Source organism: Mustelus asterias, chromosome 2 (genome assembly GCF_964213995.1).
Source record: "Mustelus asterias chromosome 2, sMusAst1.hap1.1, whole genome shotgun sequence".
Classification (NCBI taxonomy): domain Eukaryota; kingdom Metazoa; phylum Chordata; class Chondrichthyes; order Carcharhiniformes; family Triakidae; genus Mustelus; species Mustelus asterias.
Genome location: NC_135802.1, coordinates 157,596,279 through 157,614,942, shown reverse-complemented (window position 1 = coordinate 157,614,942; position 18,664 = coordinate 157,596,279). Strand labels below are relative to the sequence as shown.

Below are 18,664 nucleotides of genomic sequence, written 5' to 3'. Positions count from 1 at the left end.
GCAACTTCCCAAAGCACCAGAGACTCTGGTCCAGCCCCCAACAACAGCAGATTTTTGCCCTCAGGAAAACAAGATCTTGTTTTCAGCTAACCAACAGGGAGAGAAGGAAAACACTTATTTTTAGCTTGCTGCCCCTTTTAAAACCAAAAACTCAAAGCTGCAGCTCCAAACTGAAAATCAATCCGTGTCACCTGACCGGCACAGTTTTCTTTCCTCCTTCCCAACGATGACATCATTAAGGCTGTTAGCATGAATTTAAAAAAAAACTTAAATGTACACTAACATCGCAGAGGGCAACCTCTCATTTTTAACCCGAGATTGAGGAGGAACCTATTCTCCCTAAAGGGTTGTTGGTGGAATTCTCTTCCCCAGAAGGGTGGCACAGTTAGCACTGCTGCTTCACAGCGCCAGGGACCCGGGTTCAATTCCCGGCTTGGGTCACTGTCTGTGCAGAGTCTGCACGTTCTCCCCGAGTCTGCGTGGGTTTCCTCTGGATGCTCCGGTGTCCTTCCACAGTCTGAAAGACGTGCTGGTTAGGTGCATTGACCTGAACAGGCGCCAGAGTGTGGCGACGAGGGGAATTTCACAGTAACTTCATTGCAGTGTTAATGTAAGCCTTTCTTGTGACTAATAAATAAACTTGAACTAATAAAAACGTGTTGACACTGATTTTAATTTTTTCGTGATAAACCTAATTCCAGCAGCATGAGCTCTTAAATACATCGAGACATTTTTAAAAGTAATATCTGAAAGAAGAAACACTCAAATGTTACCCACCTGGGTGAGGCTGTGACAGATTTTGCAGCGTGTTTGGAGTGGAAGATTGGGGAGGAACATTTTTCGAAACCAGTGCAATTTTTATCGAAATCTCTGACTGCATCCAAACAGAAACCTGACCCTATTGATTTTCCAAGTGCTTCACTGTAAAGGGTTTTGAGGTGTCCCTCGGAGATTTGATGGTCTTCTGTGAATGAATTCCTATTTTCAGTCAAGCATTGAGATGTAATATTGCTGCTTCTAACTCCTGCCGCACCGATGATCTTGCCTTTTGTGTGTTTTCTTACCAAAAAGAAATTCTGCGATTTATGTTAACCCGTGGCTCGATTCCGGGAAATAAAGTAGGTCCAGACAGCGGGTGACCGAGGGGGGTTGTCCGACCCGTCTGTCTGCCCCTCTACCAGGTGTCCCTGGAAAAGGAGCATGTGGAGTCCACAGGTGCCATTGAGGCTTCCGTGCTCATTGGGCACCGCAGAGGCTGGGGTGTATTATCGATGCCTTTAATCACATTTTGGTTTGATGTTTTAAGTTTCCTTTACACTTTTTTTTTTGTTTCAGGCGGTTCCCCCCACCCCCTTTAAGAGGCTGCCCCTTTTACTTGGTCCTTCAGCTTATTTAATTTTGTTTATTTGATTTGCCAAAAAAGGATTGGCTCAGTTCCGAAGACGAGAGCTCAGAGTGTTAATGTTACGTTACCATCTCTCTTCCAGGTGCGTTGAGGGTGCCAGGAGGGTCACCGAGCCAGGTCAGGCTTTCGACCTTCCCAGTCAAGGTACCGGCCCTCGTTCAGTCAATGGCAATTTCCGTGACCCTGTGAAACCTGTCAAGCTGGACGCCACAGCTATCAGTGAAAGCGCCCCGGCTGACGCTCTGTCCGCCTCAGAGACACTTGATCACCCGTTTCTGGCCTGTGCCACAGGCACCGATGAGGTGCACTACGTGAGTGAGGCAGTTTGCCGAGAAGATGCTTCCAACAGCAATGTCCAAAGGGATGCCTGCACCATTACTGGTAAGTTACATGGAAAAAAATTAAGTATTGAAAAACCACTGTTTTCAGTCTTATCTCCATTCCCTGGCAACTGACCCCATCCGTCTCCCTGGCAACAGTCTGAGACTAAACCAGTTTATGATCTGGGTGTAATATTTGACCTTGAGGTCAACTTCACACCCCATAATCATGCCATCAACTTTATTCAAAAGTTTAAAGTTTATTTACTAGTGTCACAAGTAGGCTTACATTAACACTGCAATGAAGTTACTGTGAAAATCCCCTAGTCGCCACACTCTGGCGCCTGTTCGGGTACACTGAGGGAGAATTTAGCACGTCCAATGGACCTAACCAGCACGTCTTTTGGACTGTGGGAGGAAACCGGAGCACCCGGAGGAAACCCACGCAGACACGGGGAGAACGTGCAGACTCCACACACACACTGACCCGAGGCCAGAATCGAACCCAGGTCCCTGGCGCTGTGAGGCAGCAGTGCTGACCTCTGTGCCACTGAGCCTCCCCAAAAGAAGAGTAAACTTGGGCAATGCAGTGGAAAGTGTCGAGAAGTCCAGTTGTTGAAGGCTCTGTTATCGACATTTTGACCATTTTTTTAGTTTTCCTCAATCTGAAGGCAGCTGTTAATTTACAGGAGGCAAAGCTGCAAAATGTTTATTTCTTAGGAGGGTTTGACAGTTTGCTGTACCTTTGGCAACAGAATGGAAACTTTTGTGGGCACACCCAAGGTCATTGCTAATACTCCGACAGCGCTGCAAACAGAGAGAGTGAGAGAGGGAGCACCATCCAGGAGAAGGTGGCATTTATTACACTGCAGGCTCTCATTGTCCACTGCTGCTTTACTGTGACTGTCCTACAGCACCATCCAGTGGTGAAAAGCTGTCAAAACAGTTAATGATGATACATAACAGTCTGAAAACACATCACAGCATGAGTGTATTTCTGTGGGTGGGAATACCATTTTAAACTAGTTTTGTATTCAGTAGAAGACATTGTGTATCAGCTGTGGCGCAGTTAGTAGCGTCCTTGCCTCTGAGTCAGAAGGTTGTAGCTTCAAGTCCTGCTCCCATGGGTTCGCACAAAGATTAAAGCTGACAATCCAATGCCGGTGGCACAGTGGTTAGCACTGCTGCCTCACAGTTCCCGGGACCTGGGTTCGATTCCCGACCTGGGTCACTGTCTGTGTGGAGTCTGCACGTTCTCCCAGTGTCTGCGTGGGTTTCCTCCGGGTGCTCCGGTTTCCTCCCACAGTCCAAAGATGGGCAGGTTAGGTTGATTGGCCATGCTAAAATTGCCCCTTAGTGTCCCGGTATGCGTAGGTTAGAGGGATTAGCGGGGTAAATGTGTGGGGTTGTGGGAATAGGGCCTGGGTGGGATTGTTGTCGGTGCAGGCTCGATGGGCTGAATGGCCTCCTCCTGCACTGTAGGGATTCTACGACTCTCAAAGTTGCTTTGTAGAATCATAGAATCCCTACAGTGCAGAAGGAGGCCATTTGGCCCATCGAGTCTGCACCAACCACAATCCCATCCAGGCCCTATCCCCATAACTCCATGCATTTACCTCAGCTAGTCCCCCTGACACTAAGGGGCAATTTAGCATGGCCAACCCACTTAACATACACATCTTTCAGACTGTGGGAGGAAACCGGAGGGAACCCACGCAGACATGGGGAGAATGTGCAAACTCCACACAGACAGTGACCCAAGCTGGGAATTGAACCTGGGTTCCTGGAGCTGTGAGGCAGCAGTGCTAACCACTGTGCCAACCTGCTGCCCTGTTCACTGTAACATTGTTGATAAAGTACTGTCGATATATTAATTTAATGTTATTTTCACTCTTTGGTTCCCCCCCCCACCATTGCTGGCTAGTTTCAGGCTGGATCCTCCTTGGCTGGCTGCTCCCCCATACTCTTAACTCTAACTTATCTTGACGACTCTTCCCTGCCCCCGTGTACTCCCTGCCTCCACATCCTCGCCCCGCCAACTCCTGCCTCTTTCCTCCAGCCTCTGATCTTGCCCAAATCCTCAATGCCCTCCTTACAATAAGGCAGCTTAAGAACATAAGAAATAGGAGCAGGAGTAGGCCAACTAGCCCCTCGAGCCTGCCCCGCCATTCAATATGATCATGGCTGATCTGAAGCGAATCAGTTCCACTTACCCCCTGCACCCCATATCCCTTAATTCCCTTATCGATCAGAAATCTATCTACTCGTGATTTAAACATATTCAACGAGGAAGCCTCCACCACTTCAGTGGGCAGAGAATTCCAGAGATTCACCACCCTCTGAGAGAAGACGTTTCCCCCTCAACTCTGTTCTGAACCGGCCCCCACTTATTTTGAGGCTGTGCCCTCTAGTTCTGGTTTCCCTTCGAAGTGGAAAGAATCTCTCTACGTCTACCCTATCCAGCCCCTTCATTATCTTATATGTCTCGATAAGATCGCCCCTCAGCCTTCTAAACTCCAACGAGTACAGACCCAATCTGTTCAATCTCTCCTCATAAGCTACATCCCTCGTCTCTGGTATCAACCTGGTGAACCTTCTCTGCACTCCCTCCAAGGCCAATATATCCTTTCGCAAATAAGGGGACCAAAACTGCACACAGTATTCCAGCTGCGGCCTCACCAGTGCCTTGTATAGTTGCAGAAAGACCTCCCTGCTTTTATATTCTATCCCCCTCGCGATAAAGGCCAACATTCCATTCGCCTTCTTGATCACCTGCTGCACCTGCAGACTGAGTTTTTGCGATTTGTGCACAAGGACCCCAGGTCCCTCTGCAAGGTAGCATGATGTAATTTTTCTCCATTTAAAAAATATTCCAAGTTACTATTATTCCTTCCAAAGTGTATAACCTCACATTTGCCAACATTATACTCCATCTGCCAGATCCTCGCCCACTCGCTCAGCCTTTCCAAATCTCTCTGCAGACTTTCCGCGTCCTCCACGCAATTCGCTTTCCCACTCATCTTTGTGACATCAGCAAACTTTGATACCCTACACTCAGTCCCCTCCTCCAGATCATCTATGTAAATGGTAAACAGTTGAGGCCCCAGCACCGATCCCTGTGGCACGCCACTGGTCACCAACTGCCAACCAGAAAAGCACCCATTTATTCCAATTCTCTGCTTCCTGTTAGATAGCCAATCCCCAATCCATGCCAACACCTTACCCCCAACTCCGTGTACCCCAATCTTCTGCAGCAACCTTTTGTGAGGCACCTTATCGAATGCCTTCTGGAAATCTAAAAACACCACATCCACCGGTTCCCCTCTGTCAACCGCACTAGTCACATCTTCATAAAAATCCAGTAAATTCGTCAAACACGACTTTCCCTTCATGAATCCATGCTGCGTCTGCTTGATCGAACCATTCTATTCCAGGTGCTCTGCTATTTCCTCTTTAATGATGGACTCCAGCAGCTTCCCAACTACGGACGTTAAGCTAACCGGCCTGTAGTTACCCGCCTTTTGTCTACTTTTTTTAAACAGCGGCGTAACAGTAGCTGTTTTCCAATCAGCCAGCACTACCCCAGAGTCCAGCGAATTTTGATAAATAACTACTAACGCATCTGCTATTACCTCAGCCATTTCTTTCAGTTCCCTGGGATGCATTCCATCAGGGCCCGGGGACTTGTCTACCTTCAGTCCCATTAGTCTACCAAGCACTACCTCTTTAGTAACAGTAATTGTATTAAGGACCTCACCTCCCACCAACTCCCGATCTCTAATATTCGGTAAACTATTTGTCTCTTCCACCATGAAGACCGACACAAAGAACTTATTTAAAGTCTCAGCCATTTCCTCGTTTTCCACTATTAAATCCCCCCCCTCGTCCTCCAAGGGTCCAACATTCACTCTAGCCACTCTATTCCTTTTTATATGTTTGTAAAAACTTTTACTATCATTTTTTATATTTTGAGCTAGTTTAGTTTCATAATCTATCTTTCTTTTCTTAATCGCTTTCTTAGTCGTTCTTTGTTGTTTTTTAAAGCTTTCCCAATCCACTAATTCTCCACTATTTTTGGCCACTCTGTACGCATCTGTTTTCATTTTAATACTCTCTTTTATTTCCTTCGTTATCCATGTCTGGTTATCTCTTTTCTTACAGTCCTTCTTTATCACCGGAATATATTTTTGCTGAGTACTTTAAAAAAAATCTCCTTAAAAATCCTCCACTGTTCCTCAGCTGTCCTACCTACCAGTCTGCTCACCCAGTCTACATTAGCCAATTCCGCCCTCATCCTATCGTACTTCCCTCTGTTCGAGCAGAGGACACTGGTTTGGGACCCTACTTTCTCACCCTCCATCTGTATCAGAAATTCAACCATATTATGATCACTCGACCCAAGAGGATCCTTCACAAGAAGATCCTTAATTCTACCTGTCTCATTACACAGTACCAGATCTAAGATAACTCGCTCTCTCGTAGGTTCTGTAACATACTGTTCGAGGAAACTATCCCGACAGCATTCTAAGAACTCTTCCTCAAGCCCCCCACGTCCAATTTGAATCGGCCAATCAATATGTACGTTCAAATCCCCCATGATTATTGCCGTTTCATTTTTGCACGCATCCATTATTTGCTTGTTTATAGCCCTCCCCACCTCTAAGTTATTATTTGGGGGCCTATAGACCACGCCTACCAGTGTCTTTTTCCCCCTACTATTCCTTATCTCCACCCACAACGATTCCACGTTTTGCTCCTTAGAGCCTATGTCGTCTCTCACTACCGTCCTGATACTATCCTTTATTAACAGCTTGTGTAACAGAAACTCCCTGTTATCCAGGGCTTGCACACTAGCTGACTTCAACTGGGTGTAAAAGTTGACCTTTGTCACTGTGCCCTGTGATTGAATCATAAACCTCCTGTTACTGGTCATCTCATTCCTCTAACTGAACGTTGGCTTTTCCATCATTAAACATAGTGGGGACAATCTTACCAAATTAATTGGTCCAAAGAGTGAAAACGGGTGAGTTTTTTTCGGTGAGGCCACCATTTGAATCTTATGCACTTGTGCAAAAAAAAAACCTTCAGTCTGATGTCTGCCTGTAGGAGAGTGGACAGGGCTTAAACCGCCCGAAAACCAGCTGATAGCAGCAGAGGGCGCCATTGCGCACGTGCAGGTCTCTGTGCTGAGAGCAGCAGAGGCCTGTCACTGCTCCTGCTGCTGCAGCTGGACTCCGTGGAACAGCACCCCAACGCCCCCCTGGAGCTCAATGACCATTCGTGACCTGCCCCCGCCCTCAATGATCGTATGCGTGCTCCCCTCCACCAATCACTGTTGCAGCAGTGATTCCCCCCCCCACCCTCCCTCCCCCCACTGATCGCTGTGCAGAGTGGGCAGCAGTTTCTCTCTCTCTTTCTTCCCCCCCCCCCCCCCAATCTTTGGCCTTGCCACCTTGGTACTGCCTGGTGGGCAATGCCAGGCTGGCACTGCCAGAGTGCTAGGCTAGCACTTCCCAAAGGGACACCCCCTTGCCCCCAACCACCCGGGGTTGGGTGAAGGGGGGCCTCAATGGCCTCTGGTTCTACCGGTGAGGCCGTCCCGTCTGGTCCCGTTGATGGGGGAACCGTGCAAAATCCTTGCCGGAGAGAACCTTCACCGGCGAGGCCACACAGGAAGTGAGCGCAGACGATTCTGTCCCGGATTTGTGAATTACATTTAAATATGAATTTCAAAACATTTAAGTAAAAAAGTTAGCCTCGTGCCGGTAAGATCGCGAGAGGTGAGACATTGTGCATGAACCTGACTTCTCGGTTCTCTCTTGATCTTGCGGGATGAGTCCCCCAATCGGTTGGCGGGGCACAATGGTAAGATGGCCCCCAGTGTCACGTTGAAGTACACAGGAGGTACTAAGCATTTCCTCCTGGATCCCAGTTGGATCACCGGATTGAGCGTTTTGTGTCAAAGGTTGTAGTAATTGGCCCTTCCGGCTTTTTCAGTATTTCCAAACTGGAGGCACCCAGGTAAATCTACCATGTGCTCCCGTGTGGGTTGTAACAAATGTCTTATCTAAAAATGGCACCTGCAGCAAAGCAGCTGTGTCTGGTTGTGTTCCTGAACCTCACTGTAGTGACCTCAGTATGCAGTGCTTTTAGATTCTCAGTGGCTGCAGACTTCCAGCTTTCCTGCTGAACTCCCACTACACCCTGGGCACCATCTAGTGTCAGACGTTAGTCGGTGCTGGTAGCTGCGAACTGCACTAACCAATGTCTGCCACTAGATGGAGGCTGGTCAATCTAAAAATACAGTGTACTGAGGCTGGTATAGTACTGGAAACCTTATAAAGGATTTAATTTGTTCATTAAATTTCTTATTTATTGATATTTTTTTTCTCAAATAGAATAAAAAACCTCACTCTCTCTCTCTCTCTCTCTCACACACCCCTCTAGATCTCGCCCCGGCCGCCCCCTCGCCCACATCCCATGAGAGAATAATTTTTTAAAAATTGAGTATATCTCTCTAACTGATTAAAACAGGACATCTTTAAATATAGTTCGTCAGGAACTAGGAATCTCTCTCTTGTACTTGGCTGCATTGGCAAAAAGTGAGCAACTCCCGACACCAGAAATAGACTCATCACAATTTAGCTCCACAATTGTTACAAAATAGGGGGAATTACGTTAGACTGTCTGGAGACTCGCTCCATGTACTCCTCTGCTGATTGGTCAACTGAAAGGATTGTGAACTGGCCTGGTCTCCCTGGTGCCACTGACCTTTTGTTCAGTTTTTTCTCTCTCCCTCCTAACTCTCCCCCACACCCCAAACGTACAAATACACAATTGGAAATAAGCGCAGTTCGAATCCGCTGATGAAAGTCTGCAATATTTACAAAAACCCACAAGTGTCATTGTTGCATATTTCAGTGGTGGCCCAGTTCAGGGGTATCACCCCCCCCCCCCCCCCCCACTCCCCCCCGGGGCTGTCGATTAGCTGCTTGTGAGGCTAGTTAAGTATTCTTGTTAATAAAATTGTGCAATGCTGCGGATTAAGTAGACCAAGTTGGGAAAGGTCAGTTTGGACGTGGCTGGTCACTCCAGTGGAGTTAGGAATAGTCGGGACCTTCTCATTATTCACTTTACCTCATCAAGACTTTGAATGTTTTGCTGCCTTCCTTGCACTTATGTCAATCAGTCCTCGCGTGTTGCCAGGTAATTAATTATCTTTAACCTTTTAAAGGCATGGATTTTCTCCAATCTTCCAACATGTGGCTTCTCACTCTTTGTTGAGAACACAGCTGAGCAGTTTTTTTCCTATCTGTTAAATTTGGAAAACTCCATTGTTTCATCAGATTTTATATTTATTTTCGAATGTGTCATTGCAATTTAATTTGGTGTAATGCACATTAAAGTTTAAAGTTTATTAGTGTCACAGGTTAGGCTGACATTAACGCTGCAATGAAGTTACTGTGAAATTCCCCTAGTCGCCACACTCGGGTGCCTGTTCGGGTAACACTGAGGGAGAATTTAGCATGGCCAATGCAGCTAACCAGTACGCCTTTTGAAGTGTGGAAGGAAACCAGAGCACCCAGAGGAAACCCACGCAGACATGGGGAGAATGTGCAAACTCCGCACAGACAGTGACCCAAACCGGGAATCGAACCCGGGTTCTTGGCGCTGTGAGGCAGCAGTGCTTGCCACAGTGCTGCCCTGGGAGGTGCCCTTGCTCCTCTCCATGAACTCTCCTTGTTCCTGGCTATGGTCTGCCCTCCCTCCTCCTCAGCCCCGGCTTGAGGGTCGAGTTGCCCCGCTGCTTCTCCCTCCCCGGCGACTGGGGCCTGGAAAATAACTGGAAATGAGAAAATGGCTGAGGCATTGAACAGGTATTTTGTGTCAGTCTTCTCCGTGGAAGACACAAATAACATGCCAAAAATTGATGACAGGAATGCTAGGTGAGGACCTAGAAACTACCATTATCACGAAAGAGGTAGTGTTGGGAAAGCTAATGGGGCTAAAGGTAGACAAGTCTCCTGGTCCTGATGGAATGCATCCCAGGGAACTAAAAGAGATGGCGGGAGAAATGCAAATACACTAGTGGTAATTTACCAAAATTCGCTGGACTCTGGGATGGTTCCCGCAGATTGGAAAACAGCAAATGTGACGCCACTGTTTTTTATTTATAAAAAAAGGAGGTAGACAAAAGGCTTGTAACTATAGGCCGGTTAGCCTAACTTCTGTAGTAGGGAAAATGCTTGAATCTATCATCAAGGAAGAAATAGCGAGTCATCTGGATATAAATTGTCCCATTGGTAAGACGCAGCATGGGTTCATGAAGGGCAGGTCATGTTTGACTAATTTGGTGAAATTCTTTGAGAACATTACATGTGCAGTGGACAATAAGGAACCTGTGGATGTGGTGTATCTGGATTTCCAGAAGGCATTTGACAAGGTGCCGCACCAAAGATTGCTACATAAGATAAAGGTGCACAGTGTTACGGGTAATGTTTAGCATGGGTGGATTGGTTAACTAACAAAAAGCAAAGAGTGGGGGTAAATGGGTGTTTTTCTGGTTGGCGATCAGTGACTAGTGGTGTGCCTCAGGGATCAGTGTTGGGACCGCAATTGTTTACGATTTACATAAATGATTTGGAGTTGGGGATCAAGTGTAGTGTGTCAAAATTCGCAGATGACACTAAGATGAGTGGCAGAGCAAAGTGTGCAGAAGACGCTGAAAGTCTGCAAAGGGATATAGATAGTCTAAGTGAGTGGGCGAGGGTCTGGCAGATGGAGTATAATGTTGGTAAATGTGAGGTCATCCATTTTGGTAGGAATAACAGCAAAATGGGCTATTATTTAAATGGTAAAAAATTGCAGCATGCTGCTGTGCAGAGGGACCTGGGTGTCCTCGTGCAGGAATCTCAAGGAGTTGGTTTGCAGGTGCAGCAGGTAATTAAGAAGGCAAATGGAATTTTGTTCTTCATTGCTAGAGGGATGGAGTTTAAAAACAGCGAGGTTATGTTGCAGCTGTATAAGGTGCTGGTGAGGCCACACCTGGAGTACTATGTACAGTTTTGGTCTCCTTACTTGAGAAAGGATATACTGGCACTGGAGGGGGTGCAGAGGTTGATTCCAGAGTTGAGAGGGTTGACTTATGAGGAGAGACTGAGTAGACTGGGGCTATACTCATTGGAATCGAGAAGAATGAGGGGAGATCTTATAGAAACATATAAGAATATGAAGGGAATAGATAAGATAGAAGCAGGGAAGTTGTTTCCACTGGCAGGTGAAACTAGAACTAGGGGGCATAGTCTCAAAATAAGGGGAAGCGGATTTAGGACTGAGTTGAGGAGGAACTTCTTCACACAAAGGGTTGTGAATCTGTGGAATTCCCTGCCTAGTGAAGCAGTTGAGGCTACCTCATTGAATGTTTTTAAGGCAAGGATAGCTAAAGTTTTGAACATTAAAGGAATTAAGGGTTATGGTGAGCGGGCGGGTAAGTGGAGCTGAGTCCACCAAATGGCAAGCTCGAGGGGCCAGATGGCCTACTCCTCCTCCTAGTTCTTATGTTCTTATCTTCCCAAGCTATTTTAAAGAAGGATTGGGAAGCAGAATTTGCTACCAGCTGTATGAAGGGATTTCAAAACAAGGGTGAGAATTTTAAAATCAAGGTGTTATCTCCAGGAGCCAGCGTTGGTCGGTGAACAGGATTTTGTACAGGAGCAGCGGAATTTGAGATGCTTTCGAGTTGGTGGAGGCCAGAATATTGGAGACAGGCTGGGATTACATTGGAACAGTCGAGAGTAGGATGGATTAGAGTTTCTGCAGTAGGTGAGCTGAGTTGGGCAGAGTTGGAAACAGGTGGTCTTGGTGATGGTTGACTATGTGATCAGAAGTTCAACTTGTGTGGAGTGAAATCTGAGAGCTCAGGACGTGGGTTGGCGGTGATTTAAGATGAACATTGACCTTTTTCCCTATTCCATGCCGCTGGCTGTTGGTTTTACTGGAGGCAATCAGTGTGTTGCTGGCTCTCGGACACAAGCCAATGAGGAAGCAAAAGCAAGAATCTGGCCTCTTATCTCTTATCTTAATAGTCTAACACCCGCTGTCTGGCTGAAGGAGAACTCTTAGACGGGATTTTCCACCTGTGCTCGCACCAAAACTGGAAAATCCCGCCCCAGATCCACGGACCTTTGCATGGTCTGCCCCCTGTCTGTATGATTCCCGTGGCGGGCAGGACAAGAAAATTCTCCCCTTAATGTCCAGTGTGGACCACGTCAGCTTTGTGTACATGTTGAACACCAAATAGGGCCCATAATGCCAAACCCCAAATGCTATGGAGCTCAATTTCCAGTTTCTGGAACCCCTACAGTCCAGAAGGAGGCCATTTGGCCCATTGAGTCTGCACTGACCCCGCAACAGAGCACCACCCCCCCGCCTTCCTCATCCCCGTAACCCTGCGCATTTACCATGGCTGATCCACCTAACCATTGACCCGAAAAGGTGCCGGACTGCGGCGACTAGGGGAATTTCGCAGTAACTTCATTGCAGTGTTAATGTAAGCTTTACTTGTGACTAATAAATAAACTTCACTTTAACCAGCACAACCATTCCAAACGTTTGGACTGTGGGAGGAAACCGGAGCCACCCGGAGGAAACCCACGCAGACACGGGGAGAACTTGCAAACTCTGCACAGACAGTGACCCGAGCCGGGAATCGAACCTGGGTCCCTGGCGCTGTGAGGCAACAGTGCTAACCACTGTGCTGCCCCCTAATAACTTTGCTTTTCCTGATATTTACTGGAGGAGATTATTTGCTCATGATGCAGTCTAACAATTTGATAAATGCGTGCACGCTATGAGAAGGGGAAAAGCAAGCAAGAGGAATAACCTCCCATAATTCATAAAATGTGATGTTGCTCATCTATACGACCTTTCACTAACCGTTCTCATCCATTTGTGTGAAGGAGTCACAGATTCAGGTTGGAATGTGCAAGTTGTAAAGGGGTGACAGGGAGAAAAAAGTGCATCAGCAGATTTGTCTTGTTCATTGTCATTTAATCCATGCTTAGTCAGGGAATTAATAACCCACGTGACAACCTCTGGCATCCCAGACACTAGTAGCATCCCAGACACCAGTTGGGAGTCCATTACATGCTCCACTCTTTATCATTCTCTTTTCCTTCCTTTCATGAGGACCCTTTGAAGCGACATCTCTTTTTAAAAAATGTAGTTCTTAGTGATGCGAACAAAAATAGAAGAAAAATAATGAGTGAGTAACCCTTTTTTCCTACAGTTAGCGAAGCCTCTGTTTTGACTCTGAGACTTTTGTTAGTTTATAGTTTGGTTCGTGTGTTTGTTTGCAGTTATCTATCTCCTTGGCAACAGAAGTCGTGAATTTGATTAATTCTGGTGGAAACCTCAGGACATTTGGGCATTAAGAGGGGAATGATTTTGTTCCAGGATCTTGGTCCAGTTTTCTCCTTCTCTCCATTGGATTCTTGTCAGCGAAGTTAGTTGTTTGTGAGCTGCGTTGATCGGTCATAGTTTATGTTGTCTGGTTTGTGGTTGCAGGGAGAATTTGAAGCGCGCACGTTTTTCTTTGGGCATTAAAAGTAAATTCTCGCCCCGTTCCAGTGCTTTCCTGGCTCTCTGCCAGTGTTGCCGTACAGCCAGGTTGTTGGGCTGTACACAAAAGAAGCTCTGAAGATGATTTTCCTTTCATTCACTCTTCCTTTCGCAGCTCCCACACTCTCCCGCTGCACGCAGCCAAGATTCCGAGTTTGCCAATTGAGGGAGTATAAGGGAGGTCAGCGTGCGACCTCTCGAACATGTGGAAAACAATTGGGCATCTTTCTAATTGATGTCAGAGTGGACTGGGCACTGTGTCTGACTGGCTGGAAAGTGGCTCCGCTGCTTCTTTCCTCAACTCTCAAATGGCCAACATTTGAGGGGAGGTCAAAGAACAAGCTTCAAAGACACTCTGATGCTTTCCTTGAAGTGCGACAACTGTGCCAGATTTAGGCATAAGCTAAACAAGCTACAGCTTAGGGCCTCACAAAATTTCAGAAGGTTTACAAAGAAGAGAACATTTCAGAGCGGATACCAGAAAAGAAAAAGAAAGCAGAGGTCCTGTTTTGGTACGCACCTTTGTGAGACTTTTTGGTGTAACTTTTTAACAAGGGGCCTCAAAGCTTTATATAGCTTAGGGCCTCATCCAAGTCTAAATCCGGCACTTTGCGGTAATGTTGACGTCAATGATGGGGAGGATCTTGCCATCAATCGTTCAAAATGGTGTCAACTTGTCCTTCAAGGTCTTAGCGATGAGACAGAGTTGTGCCGGCAGCGAAGGAACGCAATGGACGCAAATCCTGCACTCCGGATCCCACGACCTTGTGGGACCTCCTGCCCCGTGTGCCTGAAGATCTGCACGTCATGAATCGTGCCAAGGAGGTTTACGAGAGTGATCCCAGGAATGAAAAGCTTGACATATGAGGAGCGTCTGAGGACTCTGGGTCTGTACTCGATGGAGTTTAGAAGGATGAGGGGAGATCTCATTGAAACTTATGGAAAACGGAAAGGCCTGGATAGAGTGGACTTGGGGAAGATGTTTCCATTAATAGGATCTGAGGGTGCAGCCTCGGAGTAAAGGGACGATCCTTTCGAACCGAGATGAGGAGGAATTTCTTCAGCCAGAGGGTGGTGAATGTGTGGAATTCATTGCCACAGAGGGGTGTGGAGGCCAGGCCATTGAGTGCATTTAAGACAGAGATAGGTTCTTGATTGGCAAGGGGATCAAAAGTTAAGGGAAAAGGCAGGAGAATGGGGTCGAGAAACTTATCAGCCATGATCGAATGGTGGAGCAGACTCGATGGGCCAAATGGCCTAATTCTGCTCCTATATCTTATGGTTTTATAATACAGTCACATGAAGATCCATGGCAGAAACTCGGGATCCAGTAGACATCATCCTTGAATCAAGGGGCTGCTGGTGATTTGAGTGGATTTGGAGTCGGGGCAAGGTGTTGCTTGCCTAATACTTGGATTATTGCACTGAACTTTTTGCCAACACTGTAGTGTCAGTAATTTCTTTAACTCTTCTTGATCTGAATATCGATAGTGTCCAGTGGATTGTTAAACCCTTCACAGACCCTGAACTACTGCCTCAGGATGGAGACAGAGCGATGAAAAATTTAAAGCAGTGCTATCTGACATTCCAATTGGGGAGATCAATTAATTGACGATCTTGAAAGGGATGATTGCAGTTCACGGTGAGAGAATGGTGATGGACAGGGAACTCTAGAGCTTATTGGTCTTATATTTACAGTGCTACTCCCCATGGCCGGGGAGTGTGGAGAGGGGACTGGTTAGATCAGTCGGTCAGGTCGGCATGTGGTTCAGATTTATGCCAAAATCACAGGTTCGATTCCCGGTCTGGCCGAGGTGGACTTGGGACCTGCCTCCTTACCCTGCCCCCGAGCGTGGAAGACGATAGCAAATCGTCAATTGCATAAGAGTTCCAATAGCAACGTGACGGTCGCTTCTACAGTTTTAAGTCTGGCCACAAGGGGGGGATTTTGTCAATGCTGGTATGACTGACAAAGTCAGTCACACCCAGTAAACGTAAAAGAAAAATCAATATTGTTTTGTTGTACAGCTTTAGACACGAATTGTGCCAAATGAACGGTCAGCAACTCAGTTTTGCAACAACACGGTGAATTTCTGAGGACACCAGTTGACACTCGGGTTGATTTATCTGTCCGTGTCTGTACCCGGGTTAAATTATGAAGGGGGGGGTTTGGAAGGTTAAAGGGTGATTGGATCAAAGTTTTTGAGCTGCTAAGGACACAGTAAGGACGTTGAAGGGAGTAACTATTTCCACTGCTTAGGGGAATCCAGGATGAGGGCATATAGGCTGGAATTTTACCATCCCGGCCGTCACGGGAATCGGAGCGGGCGAGGGGCGGCGCATGGGAAGGTCCGTTGACCTCGGGGCAGGATTTTACGGTTTCGGGACGAACGAGGCCATAAGGCCCCGCCCGTAGTCAGAATCACAGAATCCTACAGTGCAGAAAAGAGATCCTTCGGCCCATCGAGTCTCTATGAGAGCTAGTAATTTTCAGAATGAAGTTTGGAAACGCATTGAGAGATGTAGGCTGGTGTGAACCTGAAACCCTCTTGTGAAAAATAGCAATTGATGACTTGTTAATTTTAAATCTGAGATTAGTAGATTTTCATCAATCAAAGGTTTTAAGGGATATTGAGGGGGGGGGGGGGGAAGCAGGTATGTGAGGTCTGAGCCACAGATCAGATGTGACTTTATTAAATGACGGGCCTGGCTCGAGAGGCTAAATGAGGTTTTAAATTGTTCCACCAGTGGGTTCTTCCTGTTCCTGTGTTTCCAAAGCATGGGAGCTGGTGGCTGACATTTTGAGTTTTTGCACAGTGGACATGTTAGCAGATTAAGACGTGTTCGCCATTTCAGTCAATGTTTTTGACACCTGTTCTTTGCTTTTTAAAAATGTGTTCATGGGATGTGAGTGTCGCTGGCCAGGCCAGCATTTATTGCCGGTACCTTATTTCCCTTGAGAAGGCGATGGTGAGTTTGTCATCTTGATCCGCTGCAGTCCGTGTGGTAATTGTCCACCTGATCTGATTGAGTTTTGTCATGGAAGCAAACGTCACTTTGAATTTGAATCAAAAAAACCGTCCATGGAATCTTTGGACCTTAAATGTTCTGTGTTGAAAGCGTTGGGTTTCGACTGTGGGAGGAAACCGGAGCACCCGGAGGAAACCCAGGCAGACACGGAGAGAATGTGCAGATTCCACACAGACAGTGACCCAAGCTGGGAATCGAACCCGGGTCCCTGGCGCGGTGACGCAGCTGCGCTAACCACTGTGCCACCCTGTCTTAAATGCAGTAAAAGGTTCCAAGGCACTTCAGAGGAGCGCGAAACTCTTATGTAATTGACGATTTGCTATTGCCTTCCACACTCGGGGGCAGGGTAAGGAGGCAGGTCCCAAGTCCACCTCGCCCGGACCGGGAATCGAACCTGTGATTTTGGCATAAATCTGAACCACATGCCAACCTGACCGACTGATCTAACCAGTCCCCTCTCCACATTCCCCAGAAATTCAAAAAAACCGTCCATGGAATCTTTGGACCTTAAATGTTCTGTGTTGAAAGCGTTGGGTTTAATCAATGGATTTGAGATGAGTGTTCAGTTGCTTAGATTATAGTTGTGCAATTTTACACCTGGTGTGTTGTTCAGACCAACCAGGTGACCTGCTCCACATGTTCCCATAAGGAATTGGCTGCCCTACTTGCTCTGTAGTGTTACTAACGGAAGGATGTCAGCAAATATCGACCATTGCAATTTTATTTTTGTAGCATCCTCCACCCACAACCCTCATCTCTGTGCTTCTCCAGTTCTGGCCTCTTGCGTTCTACTATTCTATGATGGGATAAAGGTTTTGAATCGCTCCACCACTGGGTGGCTGTATTCTCAGTTGCCTGGCCCCTAAAGCTCTGGAATTCTCTCCCTAAAATCTCTCTACCTCTTATCATAGAATCCTACCCTGCAGAAGGAGGCCATTCGGCCCATCAAGTCTGCACCGACCCACAATCCCATCCAGGCCCTATCCCCATAACCCTATGTATTTACTGTGCTAGTCCCCCTGACATTAAGGGTCAATTTAGCATGGCTAATCTACCTGACCTGCAAATCTTTGGACTGTGGGAGGAAACCGGAGCACCTGAAGGAAACCCACGGGGAGGACGTGCAAACTCCACACAGACAGTGACCTAAGCCGGGAATCGAACCCGGATCCCTGGCTCTGTGAGGCAGCAGTGCTAACCACTGTGCCACCGTGCTGCCCCCTTGTGTCTTGGTTGCGCTCCTCTGAAGTGCCTTGGAACCTTTTACTGCATTTAAGACAGGGTGGCACAGTGGTTAGCGCAGCTGCGTCACCGCGCCAGGGACCCGGGTTCGATTCCCAGCTTGGGTCACTGTCTGTGTGGAATCTGCACATTCTCTCCGTGTCTGCCTGGGTTTCCTCCAGGTGCTCCGGTTTCCTCCCACAGTCCAAAGACGTGCAGGTTAGGTGCATTGGCCATGCTAAATTCTCCCTCAGTGTACCCGAACAGACGCTGGGTGTGGCGACTCGGGGATTTTCACAGTAGCTTGATTGCAGTGTTAATGTAAGACTACTTGTGACACTGATAAATAAACTTGAACTGTGAAATGCGATATAGGAGCAGTGCTACACTGTGCCGCCTGGTTGTGTCTTGGTTGCACTCCTCTGAATTGCCTTAGAACCTTTTACTGCCTTTAAGATAACGTACATAACATGTGATATAGGAACTGCAATAGGCCATTCGGTCCCTCGAGCCTGCTGCACCATTCAGTAAGATCAGGGCTGATTTGGAGTTCCAACTACGCCTGATAACCCGAGGCAAGGGGATCAACCTACCTCTGCCTTTAAAGAACAATCCATGTCAATATATGAGTAGCACAATGCAATAGCGCAGCGAATAATTAGTCTGCAGTTCTAACACTTGTGCTTTGATTTCCCCCACCAGATGTGTGTAACAGTACTGACCTTCCAGAAGTTGAAATCATTAGTCTACTGGAAGAGCAGCTGCCTCATTACAAGCTAAGAGCTGATACAATTTACGGTTATGATCACGACGACTGGCTTCACACCCCTCTTATTTCTCCAGATGTTAACATCGATCTCACCAATGAACAAATAGAAGAGACGCTAAAATATATGCGTAAGTACCATCATCAATGCGATTGTGTTGACTTGGTGCCTTGAATGGATGTCTGTAGCCAAGAATGTGGGGACCTCTAATAACTCCACGGAGGCGAAAGACCCATCACCAAGTTACTTTATTTACACCATACATCTGTGCACAGCCAGCTCTCCAGTTGAATGGAGGCTGG

The 18,664-nt window shown here is 47.1% G+C and overlaps 1 protein-coding gene across 8 annotated transcripts in view; it reads left to right on the top strand.

Annotated features, from left to right (window-relative positions):
* Positions 1 to 18,664, top strand: part of trak1a (trafficking protein, kinesin binding 1a) — a 224,102-nt gene that overhangs the window by 108,645 nt on the left and 96,793 nt on the right. For all 8 annotated transcript variants that reach the window (XR_013495641.1, XR_013495642.1, XM_078199636.1 and 5 more), the window contains 2 exons: positions 1,488 to 1,786; positions 18,298 to 18,492. Coding sequence is in view for 6 of the 8 variants with exons in the window: in XM_078199636.1 (XP_078055762.1) it covers positions 1,488 to 1,786; positions 18,298 to 18,492 (494 nt within the window). In the remaining 2 variants the exon portion in view is untranslated. The remainder of the gene's footprint in view (positions 1 to 1,487; positions 1,787 to 18,297; positions 18,493 to 18,664) is intronic.